Source organism: Nyctibius grandis, chromosome 1 (assembly GCF_013368605.1).
Source record: "Nyctibius grandis isolate bNycGra1 chromosome 1, bNycGra1.pri, whole genome shotgun sequence".
Lineage (NCBI taxonomy): Eukaryota > Metazoa > Chordata > Aves > Nyctibiiformes > Nyctibiidae > Nyctibius > Nyctibius grandis.
Window position 1 is genome coordinate 1,238,743 of NC_090658.1, and position 19,781 is coordinate 1,258,523.

At 43.2% G+C, this 19,781-nt stretch overlaps 4 protein-coding genes across 7 annotated transcripts in view; 2 read left to right on the forward strand and 2 right to left on the reverse strand.

Annotated features, from left to right (window-relative positions):
• LOC137667900 (uncharacterized) overlaps nucleotides 1–7,860 on the reverse strand; it is a 26,619-nt gene extending 18,759 nt beyond the window's left edge. The window contains exons 1-5 of the transcript XR_011048860.1: nucleotides 7,662–7,860; nucleotides 6,613–6,761; nucleotides 5,278–5,312; nucleotides 3,212–3,353; nucleotides 2,979–3,113 (exon numbers count right to left, since the gene is read on the reverse strand). The gene's annotated coding sequence lies outside the window, so the exon portion shown is untranslated. The remainder of the gene's footprint in view (nucleotides 1–2,978; nucleotides 3,114–3,211; nucleotides 3,354–5,277; nucleotides 5,313–6,612; nucleotides 6,762–7,661) is intronic.
• The window catches only part of NPHP1 (nephrocystin 1), a 14,746-nt gene extending 4,625 nt beyond the window's left edge, over nucleotides 1–10,121 (forward strand). For 2 of the 4 annotated variants that reach the window (XM_068409076.1, XM_068409096.1), the window contains 10 exons: nucleotides 249–377; nucleotides 1,468–1,542; nucleotides 1,700–1,810; nucleotides 3,499–3,581; nucleotides 4,868–4,944; nucleotides 5,531–5,630; nucleotides 6,035–6,147; nucleotides 7,718–7,791; nucleotides 8,228–8,272; nucleotides 9,820–10,121. In XM_068409076.1, the coding sequence (XP_068265177.1) occupies nucleotides 249–377; nucleotides 1,468–1,542; nucleotides 1,700–1,810; nucleotides 3,499–3,581; nucleotides 4,868–4,944; nucleotides 5,531–5,630; nucleotides 6,035–6,147; nucleotides 7,718–7,791; nucleotides 8,228–8,272; nucleotides 9,820–10,098 (1,086 nt within the window). In that variant the 3' untranslated portion in view covers nucleotides 10,099–10,121. Of the gene's footprint in view, nucleotides 1–248; nucleotides 378–1,467; nucleotides 1,543–1,699; nucleotides 1,811–3,498; nucleotides 3,582–4,867; nucleotides 4,945–5,530; nucleotides 5,631–6,034; nucleotides 6,148–7,063; nucleotides 7,417–7,717; nucleotides 7,792–8,227; nucleotides 8,273–9,819 lie in introns of those variants that run through there. The other 2 variants (XM_068409086.1, XM_068409106.1) reach the window with 2 other exon arrangements.
• A 1,650-nt stretch (nucleotides 10,122–11,771) lies between these two features.
• MALL (mal, T cell differentiation protein like) lies at nucleotides 11,772–14,408 on the forward strand. The gene is made up of 4 exons (XM_068412747.1): nucleotides 11,772–12,029; nucleotides 13,085–13,252; nucleotides 13,403–13,531; nucleotides 13,783–14,408. The coding sequence occupies exons 1-4, from the start codon at nucleotides 11,928–11,930 to the stop codon at nucleotides 13,843–13,845; spliced, it is 462 nt and encodes a 153-aa protein (XP_068268848.1). The 5' UTR covers nucleotides 11,772–11,927; the 3' UTR covers nucleotides 13,846–14,408.
• Nucleotides 14,359–19,781, reverse strand: part of ASB3 (ankyrin repeat and SOCS box containing 3) — a 28,074-nt gene continuing 22,651 nt past the window's right edge. Inside the window, exons 8-10 of the mRNA XM_068412736.1 lie at nucleotides 18,629–18,877; nucleotides 16,672–16,805; nucleotides 14,359–14,881 (exon numbers count right to left, since the gene is read on the reverse strand). Of these exons, the coding sequence (XP_068268837.1) occupies nucleotides 14,613–14,881; nucleotides 16,672–16,805; nucleotides 18,629–18,877 (652 nt within the window). The 3' untranslated portion in view covers nucleotides 14,359–14,612. The remainder of the gene's footprint in view (nucleotides 14,882–16,671; nucleotides 16,806–18,628; nucleotides 18,878–19,781) is intronic.

Consider the following 19,781-nt stretch of genomic DNA (forward strand, 5'->3'; position numbering starts at 1 on the left):
TCTTTCTTCTCAAACTTTGATAGGACCTTTTCTCTGTCCCACTAAAATATTTGTAGCAATCTCCTTAGAAGGAAGCTAAATGCTTATGAAGAAATTTTGCTGCTGCTGCTAATACTACACAAGCTTTGTGGTTAGAAGAATCCAGTCTGGTGAACACTAGTCAATCATCTCAGTAAATAAACACAAACTGATCCCACGTGCAGGAGGAGCCTGTAGATTTAATCCTTCTTCTGTTGTCTGTATTTCAGATCTATCCTAGACCAACTCGAGCATCCCTGATCGTAACTTTATGTAGCTGCAAAATGATTCCTCTCCCAGGAGTCAGCATACAGGTTCTCAGTAGGCATGTTCGACTCTGTCTATTCGATGGCAATCGGGTAAGTTGTTTGGCTACCAAAAAAGTCTTGATGAGGGGTGGATCTTTTAGGATCTTTCACGCTCTGGTTCCTCTGGTAGCCGACTCCTCCAGTTGTCTCACTCAGAGACACACACAGCCGCTTAACTTCCTCTCCATTAGTCTGGCCTGATGCTGCCCTGTGATCACAGACTGACATACATACCCCCACTCACTTGCTGTCACCACAGACTAGGCCCCCAGTGACCCGTGGTCTGGCTAGTTGCTGGCACCTAGAAGTACATGCATTCAGAACAGAGAGCCCATTCACCCAGAAAAAGAGTTATAAATAGGAGAAAACAGGCCAGACTGCATTGATCAGGTGCCGGGCATGGCCAGACATGCATACTTATCCCTCTGTTTTCCCATCCTTGTTACTCCACAAAGCACCTTGATCCCTCCCCCTTGTTCTGCCTTTGGTTTCTCCCCTGAACATCCCATAGTAAGCACCTGCAGTCCCCAAACGCCCTTCCCCTGCACGCTAGCGTCTCATACCCCTAAGCAGTAGCTCCTTTCAGTCTAAGGTGATCCAGCGAGCTGCTCCTGTTGACTCATCACGACGGGAGTCACACCCAGCCCCCGGGGCTGATGGCTGTCCTGGGCAGCCCTGGGAGGGGCTGGGGCAGGAGCTCCATTTCTCTGAGTCCATAATTTCGGTTCCTCCACCTGCCATTGTGCCTCTTTGCTCCTTTATGTTTGTGGAGATGAGCCTTTTCTGGGCTGATCTTTCTCCTGTGATGGCCTGGTGATAGCTGGGTCAGGGTCATATTCAGATTCCCCCACTGGCTGTTGATCCTCCATGCTCCTTTGAGCATATGTGTAGAGCAGCTTTTTATAACAGATAACGCTGATTAGCTGGTGGTTTTGGCTAGAAAGTGCTCTGTGGCTTCAGAGAAAACTTCCTCGGTAGTCCTTTAAACTGAAACCATCTGATAAAGTTGAAGAGCAAGTGTAATTTTATCTTTGTTGCGTGCAGTGTTGGGTTAATCTGGGATAATCCTGCATTTTCTTAAAGCTGCATAGCTTTCCTGAAAAACCTGTCTTAGCTTTTTTCACCACTTGTAATATTTTAGGTGCTGAGTAACATTCACACCGTGAGAGCTACGTGGCAACCTAAAAATCCTCAAACATGGACCTTTTCTCCACGGGTAGGTATCTTGGAGGAGCAAGGTTTCAATGGAAATCAGTTCTCTACTCATCATTTTCTTTCGTATGCAATGGGATTGGGTCTGAGATCTTATGTGAATGAGTGAGGTGTTTGATGGCCTTTAAAATCAGACTTTTTTTTATCCCTCTCTGTATTAGGTAACAGGCATTTTACCCAGCTTGCTCGACGGTGACTGTTTCGTGAGGTCCAACTCCCCTTCTTCAGACATTGGTATATTATTTGAACTTGGCATCACTTATATTCGCAATGTAAGTGTGTGAAGTTGCAGTATAAATCATTCCAGGCACAGATTTATGAAGTGAACCAGCTGTCCCTTATTCCATGTTAAGCTGCAGGATCCCAGCAGCGAACTGGGAGATCCAAATGGAAATTTAGCTGAACTTTTCCTATCTTACTCTAAGATTGTCTTCCTTTTCGCTTGTGGGAAGGAGGAGAGAGATGTTGGGGTTTGGAACTGTTCTGGTCAATATTTAGAGAATAAAAGACTTTGACTAATGGACATGAACGTTCCTTTACTTACACTGAAATAATGTCTGTAGCCTGCCAACCTAATGTGATCGCAAAGGACCAATTCTCTCTTCACTCCTACATTGTTTTTCTTTGTGATTTGTTTCAGACTGCTGTGCTATATAGTTTGAAACTAAAATTTTAACTGTTTAAATAGTATGGACACTGGTTTCCAGCTGCAATTGATACAGATCTATCCATCTAGGATATGCTTCTGAAAAGTACACTGGGTAGTGATGCAATAGATGGTAAAGCCTGTGAGAACTACCCTAATAGAAGAGGGATGCATGCAGGAGCATAAGAAACACTAATATTTGGAGGATGCAGTGGCTTTTTGGAACAGGTCACTGTTCTGAAAGATCTCAGCCATTTTGTCTACAAGACTGACTCGAGTTTTGCTGCCTCTTTCTGAACATTTACATTTTCATTACGGTCACTGTCTTCCTCAAGTGAATCTTGGCAATCAGCAAGTAAACCACGGGTGAAAGATGCAAAGTGGGGTAACCACAATGGTTAGCAAGCAGGGTATTAAATGGTGGGCAATGGGATTCTGGAAAGATGGATAGAGAAGCTGCAAAGGGGAGTATTGCTGTATTTTCTCTTTTGCTAACACCTGTATGAACTTAGGGTGCAAGAGTGCAGTGCCCGTGGAGATGTGGAGGAGAGACAGGCTGATAGCGTGGTGGGGATGCAGAACTGTTGTGCAGGGAGATGAGTAGAGTGCACATCTGCAGGGAACTGGACTATGTAAGTCCTGGTAATGAGCAGCATGTTGGTAGGTGATGGTTCATAGAGACCTAATGGGGCATAATGACCCTCCTCGTGCTAGCTGGAGGAGTCAAGATTACGCACAGTTGTCTGCTTACAGAGTAAGTTGAAATGCAAGCTGAAGTGCTTACAAATTCCTACCTGTTACTTGTGCTTCTGGGGTCTGGAAACAGATGGGCTGGCACACAGGATCAGCTCCCTTTCCCAGGCACTGTCTCTGGTGCTATGAGTAAAGCCTTCCGATGCACAGGGTCACTGGCTTGGAAGCTGTTGACTCTGGAATCAGATGGGTAAATCCTCTGGGTAAATTTTTTCCCCTCCTTCTTTCTGTCCTGCATTCTTTAGAGCTGCAGTGCAGGTTTGGGGGTTTTTACCTTTGTATCACCTGTGCATTTCTTCTTTGTCAGGAGCTCGATATACTTCAGTTTCCCTTAAATGTGTATTTCTTGTCTTAGTAAATCCACGTCCTTAAATATGTTCATGGGTGATCAGCGTAACTGCGTGCTCTTTGAACACCTGCAAATGCAACACAATGTTTGCTTACCCCAAATCTGGGGCTTTTACCATTTTTATGTGATTATTCTAAATAATTGTTTGTGGTTCAGTTACTCATTCTGGTTTAGCTGCTCAAGTTATTTACATTTCTCTCTTTTTTTTCTAGTTAACAGGTGAAAGAGGAGAGCTAAGCTGTGGCTGGGCATTTCTGAAGCTTTTTACTTCTAATGGAATGCCTGTTCCTTCCAAGTAAGCTTATGTTTTCATTCCCCCTCTCTCTCTGTATTTATATATGTATGTATATACATCTGTTTTAGGCTAGGAGTAGTTTGTATTTCATACTTACACACTGATAGGGACAGGTGTAATCCAATCTAATGGGGAGGTTGTACCAAGACTTCCAGTGAGAATGCTGGTCCTGCTTCCACACCCAGTGTATGTTCCTCTAAGTTTGTGTGGGAAAAGTGCTCCCCAGACCCAACGTGGAGGTTTGAAATATTGCAAGTGAATATGTGTTTAAAAATATTCTTCAGTGGAATTTTAAAACTATGGAAATGTCTGAGTTAATAGGGAGTTATTTAGAATTTTGTTTATATAAAATGGAATCATTACCTAAACTGAAGGTGACAACGTCCTTTTTCTGGCTCTTTGTTATGTGCACTTTGCTGTATATCCCTTTTCCATTTAAAAATTAGGAGATTGATTTCTAAGACTTGGAAGCAGGTAAGAGTCATTGTGAATGAATCTCTGACTGTTCATTTGAAGAGTATGAATAAGCTTATATTTTGCAGCTGATTTATGATTAGTTCATGGGTCCAACAATCTTAAAGAATAATAAAATGTACATTTTTCTATTTTATTAAATGTAGGAAAGCTTTCTGTTAATTTACAGAACTGATTCATTGTAGATCAGACTTGCAATACTTGTTTTTTACGAAATGTATAGAGATAAGAGATATATATGTGTATTCTGAATATCTTTGGATTACAAGGCAAAAAAAATACCCATGGGAGACCTCCACTGTTCTCTAAGTCTCTAAATCTCTTCTCAGTCTGATCTCTAACACTGTTTTTCTATTTCATTAAGTTCAACATAGTATCTACAGCATGAAACTCTGCATGCTTGCTTCAACAGCGACTTAGTCTTGACAGAACTGGGATTGTATTATTCTTCCATGTTTTAAATCTTCCATATCTAAAATTTGCTACATAAGCAATGACTCCTCAAAAACATTTTAGTGAAACGATGGCTAAATTTCATATAAGAAAAATATTGGAGTCACGTGGAAAAGAATCAATGTTGCTAATTTTTTTTTAAAATAATTAACTATTTTCCCAATATAATACAAGGTTCAAATTTATCATTTGAGGTTTGGTTACTTAATTAGGCGTAGTCATTCCGTGTAAAATACTAGCCCTAACCTCAAGCACTGTGTCAGTTTTTTATTTGAGATAGCAGGGTTCTTTCTTTCTCAGAAAGGGGTTGTGCTGATCTCACATACCCTTTTTTTAACTATGCTGCTCTTCTTTCACAGGCTGTACGAGCTGCTATTAAATGGTGGTACTCCCTATGAGAGAGGCGTTGAGGTTGACCCATCAATATCAAGAAGAGGTGTGGTTTCTCCTAAACATGATATAAATGAAATGATACAGCAAATGCTATATCTATGTTACAGCATGCAGGGCTCAGCTCCCAAGATCATCAATTCCATATCACTTATGCACAAGTTCCACACGTGCATAAATGTACCACAAAACATCTGTACTGGTTCTTCCCTGGGGGGTTGAATAAAGCTCCACTAAGAGCTGGTTCAGATAATAGGCCACTTGTGTTTTAAATAAGGGTGGCCATGGCTTTCCTCTGGAGGCTGTAACAACATCCATTTGCCAGTGACACATGCTGCTAGCTATAGAAGGCCTTTACCTTTTAGGTTTGGACACTTACCTCTGCATTACTCCACACATTATGAATCCACCATCCTAGAGAGAGGTAATAGCTTATGTTAGACCAAATGTTGATATAGCTGATAAGTTGATATATTTTCAGATGTTCAATTCCTCCTGGTTTTTAGACCATCCTTAAACCATTACAGTTCTAGCAAAACATCTCTTGCCAAATTTAAATGTCCATTCTTGTAATATAATTGTTAATGTTCTTTCAAAACGACAGATTTCACATCGAGTATTTATTTCTTAAGCAGGCAGTGGTGTTTTTCATCAGCTTATAACACTCAAGAAACAGCCTGTGCTTGTAGTGAAACTGAGGTCATTAAGTGCACAGCCAAAAGACATCCTGAAGTAAGTATGCGTGTCTGCTGCCATGACATGGAAAAGTACTGCAGAGAGCCTAGAATGGTTCCAGAGATCTAAAATATTCCCCTTCCCTGAAACACCAGCTCTGGAAAAATCTGAGGGTCATGTCACCTGCATGTTGTACTTGATCTCTGTTTGACACTTATTTTGTTGAAAACAACTAAAAAGTCTTTAAGTTTAGATAATATTGAAAACCACAACAGCAGGAGTCTGCCTGTTAGAGCTTTATCAATGCACACCTTCAAAAGTTGTGATAGATTCATGGAGGTGCCAATACGAGCTAATAATCATCTCCGTGAAGCTGTCATTACTCTCAAGTTCTGGTGAAAAATGCTTTGGAGGAGCATTGAATTAAAATCTCAACTGCATGTTGTTTATTTTCCCAACAGTTTGCTCCCAGAGACATTAATTGGCAGTATGTGCTACATCCACCTCCTGATATTCTATCGACAAATACTTGGTGATGCACTCCTAAAAGACAGGATAAGCATGCAAAGCACAGGTAAGAGCTGCTGTTGTGGAGAAGAACTCAGTAATGGAGAGTGTGTTGGAGAAAGATGAGGTTCCTAAAGAGAATTACTCTCTCCAGAGTCTCCTGTTTGTAAGTTTATAGTCTTCTCTATTTTAAAATCATTTTGAAACATGGAAAAATTACATTTAACTGTACTACAGGTGAATTTATCTGTTCCTATGGCAAACAAATTTGCTTGTGCACTTACTAACATTTTTAATTTACAATCTCCAGCCACACTTAGGCATCTGAATTACAGGTTCATCTTTCAAAGGTGCTCAGAACTTAACTCCCCCTTCCTGATTTTCTTGAACTTTAATATACATTTTGAGTATACTGATTTTGGTATCTGAAAGTCAGACCCTTTCATAAATTAATGCTTTATTTAATAAACTTATCACAGAGAAACTGAAAATACTTAGTTTTTAAAGGCCAGTTGAGAACAGCAATACTTACTTGATTTGATCTTTATAATGTAGGACAGTAGATCAGGCTGATGACCTCTCCTGGAGTTCAAGTGCATCCATTTGGATTCAGACTTCATTTGAAATGATTTAAAGGCTTTACCCCAGCATTTCAGGAGTTGTTCTGGTAGCCATTTTCTACTTTTTTTTCGGGTGTAACAAAGAAGATTTCTCTTATTTCAAAACCAACTATCACTTTAGAAATAAGCAACTTAAAATGCCTGTCATCTTTCACAAAAGCAATCAGGTCTGGCTTGCTTCTGTGAAATGTTTTGTTATTAGTAAATAGTTAGTGTTTATTAAACTTGAACATGAAGAAACAACAGCGTACATTAAATATTTAAAAATCACAAGAGAAAGAAAACACTTAACCAAAATTCCTCCCTGTCACTTGTAATCTCTTGTAATCTTATCCACAATCTCATTAACTAAAATAATGCCAGGACTGCTGTGCCACGGGGGTTCAAGATCTGCTGTGCTGTAACAGAGCTTTGATTCCTGCCCGTCCTGGGAGGCAGCTCTGCCCTGTCTGATTTTGATAAGCCAGCCTGGTCAGCTCAAACAGGAGACCCAGCTATTACCCAGCAGCTAACCCAGAAGGCACACAGGAGACCTGTGCAGTCTGATGATGTGCCCCATCAGGTGAATTTACTTGCCACTTGTTACCTGCTTATCTTAAAATCGCCCACAACACAAGCCAGATTAAGGTACAATGAAGGTGTGTTTATTCACAACATCCAAAGCAGCAGCACAATTTCAGATGTTTATAAAAAAGGCAGGTGCAGAAATGAGGAAGAACTCCTCAATCTACCCTTAGGTTAAAGCAGTAAGGTCTCTTGCTTGCTGGCTTCTCCTAAACCAGCAAGCATTTTGTGTGTCTCTCTCCTCTCTCAGGTTAACTGTCTCCCAGCCACTAAGAGTTTGCTACACTCAGAGAATGCAGTTGTTAGCTCTTCTACCTTCCCTGCTGCTCTGGAGTACTAGTACAGCTAATTTTCCCTTTGAAATATTCTAAGGGGAAGGGATAGAATACCTTGATACCTTGAAAACCATCCTGTTTCTTCCTCAGCCTTGACCGTGTTTGTTTGCTGTTTCAGATTTAATCTGTAATCCTATTTTAGCAACTTTCCCTCAACTCATGGATCAGCCAGACCTGATGGATGCACTTCGGGTATGTCATCTACACCGCATTCAATTCCATCCGACGTGTCAGGGTTTCCAGATAATTTGCAAAATTTGAGCTTTTTTAATCCTGTGAAAAGATAAATGGGAAAGCCAAACAGCAGAAAAGTTATAATAATTTCAAGTACATGCAGATCTCGTGTCCTAGGGCCTTCAAAATTGCAAGAGAACACTCGAGGACATTCAGAAGGGATGCAAAGACATAAATGGGCTAGTGTGAGCACTGCCAGCCAGGCAGCCACAGCAAGAGGGTGCTCAGGTGGATTATGTTTGTCTGGCACAAGGGAGGAATGGGGAGTGTGAGGAAAGTGGGACTGCAACAGACCTACTGTGGGATTGCAGCGAGAGAGATTTTTGCAGCTAAAAATGGAATTGCTTTAGATCTCCACAATCTCAGTCTGATTTTACATTTCATTTCATTTTAGAGCGCTTGGGCAGATAGAGAAAGAACGCTGAAGAGATCTGAGAAGGTAATGAATTAAGGGTTTTTCTTTGACATATGTTCAATCTAATTCAAACTAGAAGCTTTCTCTAAGTATTATTGGTGGTTAACTTCTCTCACCATACGTTTATTTAGAAAATGTAGATAGGCTAAATGCAGTTCTTAACATTTCTTACCCACATTTATAACTAAACTAGGAGAATAAGGAATATGAAATTAACTCATAACTTTTTGTCTCAGTGTTTGTACACCATTGTTAGTGGGGAAGCTGTTACAGGTTCATACCCCAAAGTGTGGCTCCCTTTCACGACGTGCTTCCAATCTTTGACTGGCAAAAAGCTTTCCACTGGTACAAAAGGGGCTGTGTACGTCCACAAAATAATCTTTCCTCCTCCAAGCGCTGAGCTCCAGTCCTCCCACAGCCTGCCTGGAAAAAGACCTGCAAATTCTGCAGATCTCCCTACATCAGACAGTTGTAATCTCCCATTTGGGCGTGTAGACAGCTGGAGAAGAACTGAATTGGCCATGTCACCAGGCTTACCCATACCTTGTCCTACCTCCTGTCCTCTGGACAAAGAGAAGCTGTAGGTAACTGAATGACAAAGGCATTGGCTCTTGCTCCAAGACACTTGGGAGCAGCGGCAGGATATTTAATTCATTGTGCATGCTGCTGAAGAGATACACAAGGAGATCTCCCCATTTACGCACACAAACCAAAATGCTGCTGAGTCAGAATGGCTTTTTCAAGGCCATTCATCCAAAAGGAAAGCTGATCTGCTCAAAGAATTTGTAACTCCTCAGTATCCCAGAGCCACCCAGTTTTACCTGATTTGTCATGTGCCACTCCCACGGTAGGATTGCTGCCTGGTGAATTCTTACTCCCTCTTGTATGGTTATACGACGCTCAGCTGCTAAATCTGCTGCTGAGACACGGACTGTTCAACGCCAGTCACGGCGCTCACGTTTCTGGAACGCTTCTGGAAGAGTCTCGGTGGTCAAGGAGTTTTCCAGGAGGCAGCGCTCTGTCAGTCCTTGCACGAAGGGGGTTTTCTAGTGCACGTGTGGAAAATGAGGCACACAAATCTTGTCTGAAGTGGTCGGGATCTTTCAGTGTTTGATAATTGACCAGGCTGATTCTTAGTCTCTGGGTTTTGCAGGCTGGTCTGAGGGCATAGTTCTCACTACACACAATGTTCCGTCAAAGCGTGAAATAACAGTACTTACAGTGTGGCCTTACCTCCTGCTCAGACCCCTGTGCTGCGAGGAGCATGGGATGGTTGTAACTCTCCACCTAGGGTGGCAGAGAAACACGTGGAGTTTGGGCTTCCAAGGTGGGGAGGACGTGGCCCTTCCCTGGTGGCCATGGCAAACAGTCTCAGTCTGTACCTGCGGAGGCTGTGGGGAACAGTTTGTTTAGGAAGGTCAAATCTCTTCTCGTTGTTATCCTGGGAACTGGGGGTTAGTTGAATGTTTTCTTGGTTTGTTTTTTTTTTTCCTGTGTACAATACTTCTGGAGAAGTGCTTGGCAACACCACCTATTTGCACTGAAATATTTTCAAATACTCTTCTCTGCAGAAAGACCGAGAATTTCTGAAGTCTCTGTTTGTCCTGGTGTACCACGACTCTGTCTTCCCTCTCCTCCAGTCCACTTTCCTCCCCGACTACAAGTGGGCTGAGGAAGAGTCAGAAGCATCTCGCTGGAAGGCGATTGCTGACTTCTTGAAAAAGAGCCAAGAGAATGATGGTGCACTTCAGTACCTGCTGTCGGCAGAAAACACTCACAAAGCCTTTGATATCTCGGAGGTGGCTTATGATTTCTTAGGAGAAGTGAGGGAAAACAACTCTGGAGTATGAAGGACTATGTAAGAGCAATATTCTGGGGTAACAATATAAATAAATTCTTACAAAAAAGAAACTGTGTACTATCTGAATTGTAATGAATATTTTAACATATTTATCATTTTGAGAGACTAAAATTATTTTCTCAGTTTAACTAATGGAAATTGTATTTAAAATTTTCCCCTTTGCAATGTTAGACAAGGCTATGGTTGTTGCTATACGTACCTGTTGTCACCACGTCAAGTGTCGTATTTTTGCCTGAGCTGAGGAAATGCTGAGGCAGCACTTTTCTCCTCTCATGCAGCTTCCAATTAATTTCCAGTTTTGTTTTAATCAGGGTGAACAAAAGACTCTTTGTCACAGTACCCCAGCAGACTGGTAACAGGCAAGGAAAATAGCAGTGATCTTTAAGAATGCTGCTGAGCAAGGTCAGCCAGGTTAGGAAAAAAAAATCATCTCTTGTCCAATCAATGGACAGCAGGTTGCTCTGTATTTAGACTGTCTTATTGTTTTTCTTTCCCACTCAGGAAAAGGTTGGGTTATTCATAGGAATGTGCTTGACCCACCTCGTACAAACACAAGCTGGTTTCCCCTGTGCGTGGCTATGCCGTGCGGTGGCTCCCTCTGTGCTGACCTTCTGGGGCAGGCTCATGAGCTGCGGGGTGTTCCTCTTTTCCCTGAGCAGTTTGTAACCACAGGCCACACGTGCTGCCTGCCCCCACTGGGAAGTTATTAATCCAGTTTATCTTTTGTGCTGGAGTGTCTGCATGATTTATGCATGGTGATGGGTACATTGCCACCGTGCCCACCGAGTCACATGGGGATTTAAGTTGGAGCCAGGCACTAGTTTTGTCAGGTGGGAAATGTTTTAAAACAAGATCTTTCAAAGACGCCAGCACGCTGCATGGAGCTCGAAGCCAGCTCCCACTGACAGCACTTGTAAACTGGAGCCTCCAGAAGTGCTGCAAAGCGCTTCCCCCCCGCCTAGGAGGTGCTGGGGCAATAAGAAACATCACGGATGCTCTGTATTGTGCAAGAGCTTGGCATAGCAGCCAAATTCCTCGGGCATCACTTGGCTCTCCTAACAGAGTTATGGCATCTTACTAGGATGTCATCCTCCTCCTGCTGCAGAGTATTGTCTGAGCTGGAGAGGACAGAATGACATCACCAGGCCATGAGGCAGAGATGACACCTTCAGCCTTTCCTCCTACCAGTTGTCGGTGAGTTATGGGGTGAGGCAGATAAAAACAGCACGTGCTTGTTGAATCCAAAGCGCATCTGCCAGGAGGTAGAAAGCAAAGCTGTCCCAGTAGGTGCCTTTCAGACCTTTTCTGGGCACTCAGGAGCACGCAGGCAAACCTGTCTGTTACCAGTTGAGTTGTCTGTAAAAAATGTTTGGCTGCAAGTGTTCGAAGGCTGGACATGCCCACTGGGTGTGGGGGAGTCCGACGTGAACACGGAGCAGAAACCTGAACAGAAAGGGGAGGAGGCAGCAACAGCAGAAGCAAAAATATTTCAGGCTTGAAAGCATGCCAAGGACAAAAAACTCACTGCAGGAAACGTTTCTGCCCCGGCACGGTGTGAGAGGTTTTTTCCTTCCTGTCTCGTTAAAGACCTGGAATTGACTGCGTGCTGGTGGCGGAGGTGGGGTCTCAGTGCTCTCCCATCCTGGTGGCTGCTGAGGGCTCCTTCAGCCGGAGGGAGCGGCGCGGTGCCAGCCTGGGCTGGTTTCTGTGATTACGTCCCTGCGGGTGTGTCGGTTAAAACCCCGCACGGGAGCAGCACGGCACGAGCCAATGCGAGCGGAGCCGAGCCGGAGCGGTGGTGGAGCCAGCTGAGAAGAGATGGCCTCGGTGTGTCCCCCTGCAGCCTCCACGCAGCCCACCTTGCCCTCTGGACCCGCTGTCTTCAAAACTGTCCCCTACGCCTTCATCCTGCCGGAGATAGTGAGTACACCGAGCTTTGCTGCCTCACAGCACCCCGCTAATGGCTCTAGTGAGTCTAAAACTCTGGGAGCAGCCCCCAAAACGATCCCCAAGACAGCGTTAACGGGAAATAATGTCTTGTCTTTTAGCTTATACTGAATGCACAAAGGTGGTCTTTGTGGTGTGGGTTTTTTGGAACAGCTTGAGGAGAAGATATGCTCCAGCTCCATCCCAGAGCAAGGGTCGCCGGCTGCCGCAGGGCTAGGAGAGGCTGAAGAGCTGCCAGCGCCTTCGGGACAGAAGCAGCTCTAGCTATCACATAAAAATTGCTTGAAAATCAAGGGAACTTCGTTCTGTCTTACGTCTTCCAAGGGCTTGAAGGCAGTTGTGTGTCTTGAAATGTGTGACATTCTCTGAATCTTTCCATTACTTCTGGGTCCAGAGGGCATCTGGTGGCACTGGCTGAGATAACCGCTGGTGTACTTTGGTACCTGACACAGCACCGGCGACCCACACCACCCACGCTCCGTGGGTGCAGCCGCTGTGGCCGGGCTTTGCCGTGAGCTGCCTGTGCCAGTGGGGGAAAAAAAAATCTGGGGGAGCTTCATCCACCAGAGCTGGAGCAGCACACGGCAGCGTGAGCATATCCAGACAGCCCTGCGTGCTGTTTGCACACGGTAAATATTTTAGGTGGATCCAGAGCGAGCGTGGAGTCAGGAGGAGACTTCCTCATGTCATGATTTTAAGCTGAGGAGATTAACGAGCGGGCAGGGCTGGGCTGACACGGCCATTCGCCTTTCCCAGATAAAAGCACATTTTCTGGCTTCTCTGCTAAAGCCCTTGGGGGGAGACGTTTCCTTGCGACGAACACAGCAGCAAACCTTTTCCTTTTGTAAGAAAATTTTTGCAGTATTTCCCAAGAGTGTTCAGGGAAGCTCGTGCCAGCTTGCGGTGCTGCTGTCGTGCCAGGATGCTCCGGGAGGCTGGTCCAGGAGGGAGGCGACGAGGGAGTCAGGGAGGAGAAGGGCTTTCCCCACCCCGCGCTCATCGGAGGCGCCTGTGTTTGTCCCTGGCAGCTCTGCGGGACCTGGGTGTGGATCCTCGTCGCTGCTACCTCCGTCTCCTTCCCGCTGCTGCAGGGATGGGTGATGTACGTGTCCCTCAGCTCCTGCCTCGTCTCCCTGCTGCTCCTCTTAAGCTACCTCTTCGGCTTTCACAGGAACAGCGAGAACTGGAAAGTGCTGGTAAGGAGGGGCTGGGACACTGGCAGATGCTCGGTATAGTACTAGGGTTTGGTCCCAGCCCCTGTCCGGGCTCGCGTGTCCTGTTCGAGCACTGGCACATGCAGAGGACAGACCTCATCCTGTGATCCTCGCCACTCCCTTGTTCTGCAGGACAGTTTGTACCACGGCGCCACGGCCATCCTGTACATGAGCGCTGCTGTCCTGCAAGCCAACGCCACCATCCGCTCTGAGTTTGGCCCCAACTCACCGCTTTACTACCAGCTCAACTGCGCCGCATCGGTGAGTTGGTCCGGAAAACTTCAGCTCCTTGTCTCTGTTGCATCATGCAGCCAGCGTGGGCTTCTCAGGTCCAGCAGCTCACGGACAGCCTTGCGTGGCTGCCTCCTGGGAAACGTGGGGGCTTTGCCTTTTCTTTGAGGCTGGAGAGAGAGCTCTGGCTGGGAGGTCTCCCCAGGTCGAGAGCATCAAGAGGAGATGGGGTTAGACTCTTCCAGCTGACGCCAGCTTTTGCTCTTCTTCCTCTCGTGCAGTTCTTTGCCTTCATCACGACCTTCCTGTACATCCTCCACGCCTTCAGCATCTACTACCAGTGAGGCTGGCAGCGCCGGCTTCACCTCTGCAGGACGAGGGCTTTCCCAGCACGAGGGATGCAGCTGTCTTCCACCACCAAGGCGTCCCTGCCCCAGCCCTGTCACACACCCCGTGGGGATGGCGGTTGCTTTTTCACTTCATTGGAGGAGGGATTTTTGCACGGCGGTGTCGCATCAGTGTGCTTGTGGGGACGTTTCGTGCCTTGCCCATGGGCTATGCAAGGGGAGCGACCAGGCCCAGGCTCTGAGCCAACCTCTCACTCCAACGTTCCACCAAATATAGATGACCGAGGAAAGGAAAATAAAAAGAAAATCACCGTTCCTTCAGCAAACAATTCCCTTTCTTATATTAATTTCCTACCTCTGGTTCAGCTAGATCACTCCCCAACACATAAATTCTTCACCTTAATACAACATTGTCTTCCTTGACTTTCAGATAATTTCATTTGGTATATGCAGTACTGAGAATAAAGCATCTACTAACAGTGTCTGACCAAATAAATTTCGACCACTATGTTCATTGAACAAGTTCATTTTACTCCGTCAGAGTTAAAAATTTCCTTTCAAAAAGCAGAAAACGTTCACAGACTTAGAAAGCTACAACAGGCTTTTTACACAAGTAAATCATAGAACTGCTAACCATAGATATAGTATAAAACTACAGCATGAGAAGACTTATTTCTGCAGTTATTTACAGTAGTTCTTCTCCAGTGTCTGCTAAAGGCCATCACAAAATCTGCAGCCACAGAGTTCGGTCACTGGCAGCGCCATCACCTCGCACCAGCGTTACAGACGTCCCTCCTCTCTGCATCTTCAGCGCTGGAGTAAGTGGTAGAGGGAGCTCCCTCCTCTCTCTGCCTCAGATAATCCTCCGCTTCTGGCATAGCGTTGACTCGCAGGACATCTAGGTAGAGCAGGTAGTCCTGGAGACAAGCTGGCAACGGCAGTTCCCGGATAAACCGGTCCGATCGCAGGCGTTCGCTCGGTAAAAGGGACCGGATCTTGAGACGACAAAGATGAGACAGGGGAGGAATGAAGGCTGAAAAATTAAAAACCAAGTCAAACACTGAGCAGGACACCACGGGATTACACCGCTTGCCTACAGTTACCTGGCTTAGCTGGGTCCCATCTGAACCTCCCAGTCTCTGGCAGATAATGAGGCAGAGTTCTCAGTAGCGAAGGACTGTTGCCTGCTAGAATCAGCATTTCCGAGATTTCCCTACAGCAGCTAGAAAAGTTACCTTAAACTGCTAGAAACAAAGTGTCAAGAATCATTTTATCTTTAATCAGAAAGTTTCACCCAACTGGCCTAGAACAGCTGCCTGCTTGGGGAGAAAGGCTCACCCCACCTGACCAGAAACTAAAAATGAAGTCTAGAAGTAAATCGAGCAACAAAATAACACAAGGGAAACACTTTTAGGATAAGTATTAAATGTTAGCATGACTCAGTTGGCATAGGATGCTAAATGTTCTAAGGTGTTGCTAAATAACCTGACTTGGGACAACCACTGTGCCAAAAGGTACACAGACACGTCTGCAAATGTGCTCAAACACAAACTTTCACATCATAGATCAGCTTACCCTGATACCAAACTCTGGTGCCTCCAAACTCTCCTAGAGTGGCTTCTCCATCTATTTTATTCACAAGCAACCTCTAATATTAACTGCAGTAAGTTCTGTAGTTCAGTACAGAAGGGTAAGGACGGCAGGTGTGTAACTCCACATCTTGCAAGCCTTCGGCTGGAGGCGTGAACACCAGTTCTTGAACTTTTCTGCACAAACCCTTCATTTTTAATTTCCTACGCTCACTCATGACCAGCTTATCCCAGTTTTCCCAATGAAAAAGGGAAAACTGTCAAACTTGCCCCCCCTGCTTTTTCCTCTCTGCTTTCTCTCTTCAGCTTTAGTCACTGGATGCTATTACAACACAAATATATTTACTAATAGCAAAGGAAACAAAGAACAAACTTCATCTAAATTTCCCCAAATAAATTTTTTTTTTAAATTCCAAAAAGATATCCTATTAGCTTCAAATACTCCAAAAGAAATATTATTTAATAACATTATCACTTAGACATTTTAAAAAGTATTACCAAAACTGTTAAAGAAGAATTTGCTTTGAAATGAGTCACTAACAAAGACACCCGAGTGCAATTTTTCAGTAACATAATGCATAGGTGACAGTGCATGACCTGTATGTTAAAGCTGCTTTTCTGAAGGGTGAGTTCAGTGAGCACTGGTGTTTTCCTGGACAATCAATTATTGAATGTTTTTGTCTGACCACATTTTGATTACAGGAGTGACAAGGAACAGCTAGATTTGTAGGTATTTAATATCACTGTTTGTATTTTAATTACTGTCAAATGCTTACAGAACAGGGTAGACACTTCACTGGAAATACAAATCAAATTTAAAAAATAAAATCAGTGGGATATTGTCTAGAAAATGTAACCAAGTAACATTGATCATCTTCCCTTAAGTCTCCCAAGAGGCTGAACAAATCACTTCAGGAAAGTACAATACTAATTTACAGTCACCACCCAATATTTTACAGCACCTGCATTAATTTGAAGTGGACAGGATAGGCTAAACTGAGAATACCTACCTGAAACATGCTAACTCTGAATTGAACAATGAGTAAAATGCATTCAAATATGCTTTGCTTGTTTGTTTGTTTAGGGTAACTGCTATTTCTGCTCCCCAGTTTCTGGAGAAGCAGTGTCCATCGACCACTGAATCGTGCATTAGCACACAGGGCTGGTTCCCACTTACAGCCTGGAAGCTGGCATACACAGAGACTTTTTTTTTCCCCCTAACTGTATTGCTTACCAAAATGGCTCTGGGGAGTCCAAGCAAACTTCTCTTTGTAGTCTGAGAGGTTTTGCTCTACAGCTGGAGGAAGTCTCTTCCAGTTCGTGAACTCCAGGACGAAATTAAGGGCATCCTCGCTCACACAGAAAATCCTGCATAACAAAAACTCCCATAAAATATCATTTTACACAACAGCATAAATATAATTATGGAAACAACAGAAAGATTTGCTATTGTCTAACAAATCCTTAACAACCTACATCCTAAGCCCACAAACAGAAAACCATTAAAGAGAAATCCAAAGTAACTGTGACAGTACAAGCCTTTACTAATGTAATTTTATCTTCCTCCATTTCTTTTTAAAAGTTAGACTGTAAGAGAAAAATATCTGCTCTGAAATTTAAATGCCTCAGTAACAGGCAGCATTCTCTGCACTAATTTCTTATTCCATTTCCACCTAAATTTTAACGAGGGGTCAAGACACCAGAGCATTATAAGCATTACCATCACTTTGGGGGAAAAAATGCACATATATTCAAACTACTTATTTATTAACCAGAACCAAACCCTCAACTTGCAAATGTTTCAAGCTGCTTCAACCAGTGATTTACATTTCAAATCTTTAGCACGTGTGCTAAGAGTGCTTAATAGTTTAATTGAATAAAGTGTATAAGGAGGTTTAAATAACAGCAGGTAAACCAGTTGTTTTAGTATTACACATTATGAAGAGCCATGCAGTTCCACAGAACAGCTTCTTGGCCAGATGTGTACAATCCTGATTTTCATCTGAATAGAAATTTAAATGCTCAAAACACACAAAAATACCACACTAAAAATTTTTAACACGCTTGCTTTTTTTTTTTTTACGAGAGATTCACGTCAAAATTATTTTATGTCCTTTCTAGTTTTTATTATTCCCTTTTTCATATTTGACTGAACTTCCACACATTCACTGAAAACCATCCAGGAGAGATCTGATTGCCTAGCTTTCTCTAAGAGAATGCTAATTTTACTTTTCCCACTGGTAATTAAAACTGTCAGTGGTCTGGACTGACCAGCTTATTATTATACAATTGTTTTGCACAACAAGCCAGAGACAGTTAATAAACCATATGGATAAATGTCATTTGCTATCTACTATCTACTACCATGCTTTATATATGCTGTTCAGAAAGCCATGGATGCTAATGATTAACAGAATCTAAGTCATAAATGAATGCATTTAAAAATACCAGGGATATCTTAACCATGATATCTTAACAGTATCTGAAATATAAATAAATATTTAAGTTAACCTTAAAATCCTACTCCTTTCGTACAGTTAAATAATGCATGCAATGAGTTTATACATCTCACATTATGTCATCAACAGCTGAGACATGTGGTAGTAAAGTCTAAGCGTCATCTTCATGGACAAGAAAAAAAACAAACAGAAAATACAAATACTTCATAATTTTAAATTTAAGTTTAATTCTATATGCCTAATTAAATGTAAAACATCACCAAGCAGTTATTTGTATGTGGAAGAATTAAAAAAGAAAAATAAACCCCACCAAACCAGGCTGGAATTTTTGCCACATTATTTTGTGGCATTATTTCCTCCTAGCCTTGGCCTGGTTTCACCTTACATTTGTTTCCCATCCCTCCTGACCTCTTTCTTGGGATATGAAATTCTTCTTACCATTACTGTATTATACACACACATTTTCCAACTGAATTTGGGGGCTAGTAAGAGATTTTAGATATAAAAATTGCAAAACGATGCCTTTCTGCAGGGTAGTGATAAAGCAATCTCTGTTCTGGCTTTCTTCCTAAAAGAAATTTGTTTTACTGAAGCCAGCCATCACCTGTCAATGTTTGATCAACTCCTGTCCTCTGAAAGCACGCGTTAAATAACATCAGCAACAGCTTTGCAGGGTAGCATACAATATTTAAGTATTAAATATTAAGTATTAAGACAACATGATCTGCTTACCAGATTCTGCGCATCAAATTCACTGGATTAAAACCAGCCAAGAGCAGGTAAGGCAGCCACTCCTTGTACTCCTGGGCTTTAATTGTGTCCCTGATGAACTCGGGTAACTGGTCCCCAGAAGGCAGTGAGCAGCCCAGCTTCAGAAAGCGTCGAAACAAAGTAAACTTCTCATGGAACAGGCAATGTCCCAGATTAATCCCGAGTAAGGTGATCCCGTAGTTCAGGAAAATATCAACGAAATTAAAACACCTACGAACAGCACACAAGGAACAGGACATCCTGTTAGTTTTTCCCCACAAAGCATCTACCATTTCACTTCTTACCTCCAAGAAAGCAAATTTATTCTACCAAAAATCCCCCCAAACCAAAGAAAACCCCAGCACGCCATTCTGAGGAACCAGCCTAACGTTCAAACTCGTTAAGAGTTTAATTTACATCCAGCTGTATTTGCAGGAAGCTCTGAAACTACTGGAAACATTTAAAAATATTTTTACTAAAATAATTTTATCATTGTCAATTATAACATGGTAATATGATAATGAATGAGATTAGGACTGATAATTAGTGTGTTGCTTTTTAGTTGGTAATTAGATTGCACGTTACTTCATAGAAGTGGTGAGATGTTACCTGCCTCATTTACAGCACATTTTAGTAGTTACCTGGTCTGCATCCCTTCCTAAATTATTTATTATATAGAAAGTCTAGGACAGAAGGGGAAAAACAACATCCAAGGATTTTTAAAGACTTTCTAGGAGTCTGATGAAAATCAGTAATAACAAACCCGAGGTGCTGCGTCACTGCACACATTATGCTTCATTTGTGGAGATAAAAAAGCACATTCTGCCTCGTACCCTGATGGTTTCACATGTGCCATTTTGGATCTGGATCAGTTCCTGCCTCAAGCAATTCAAAATCACCTGCAGCCTGACCAGAGACACAAGAGGCTGTGGCAGGCACAGTCCCTGAGATGTACTTTCACTAATTAAAAAAAAAATAATTGTGTCCTTGATTTCCCTCCTTGAAATAAGCCCCTTTAGTTCAGGTAGGATAAACTCAATCAGAATATCCCTGTAGTATTTTCACTGCAGGAACATTATGTCTGGCAAGTTATTTACTATAATTATGGCCCTGTAGATTGATGGCAGATATTTGG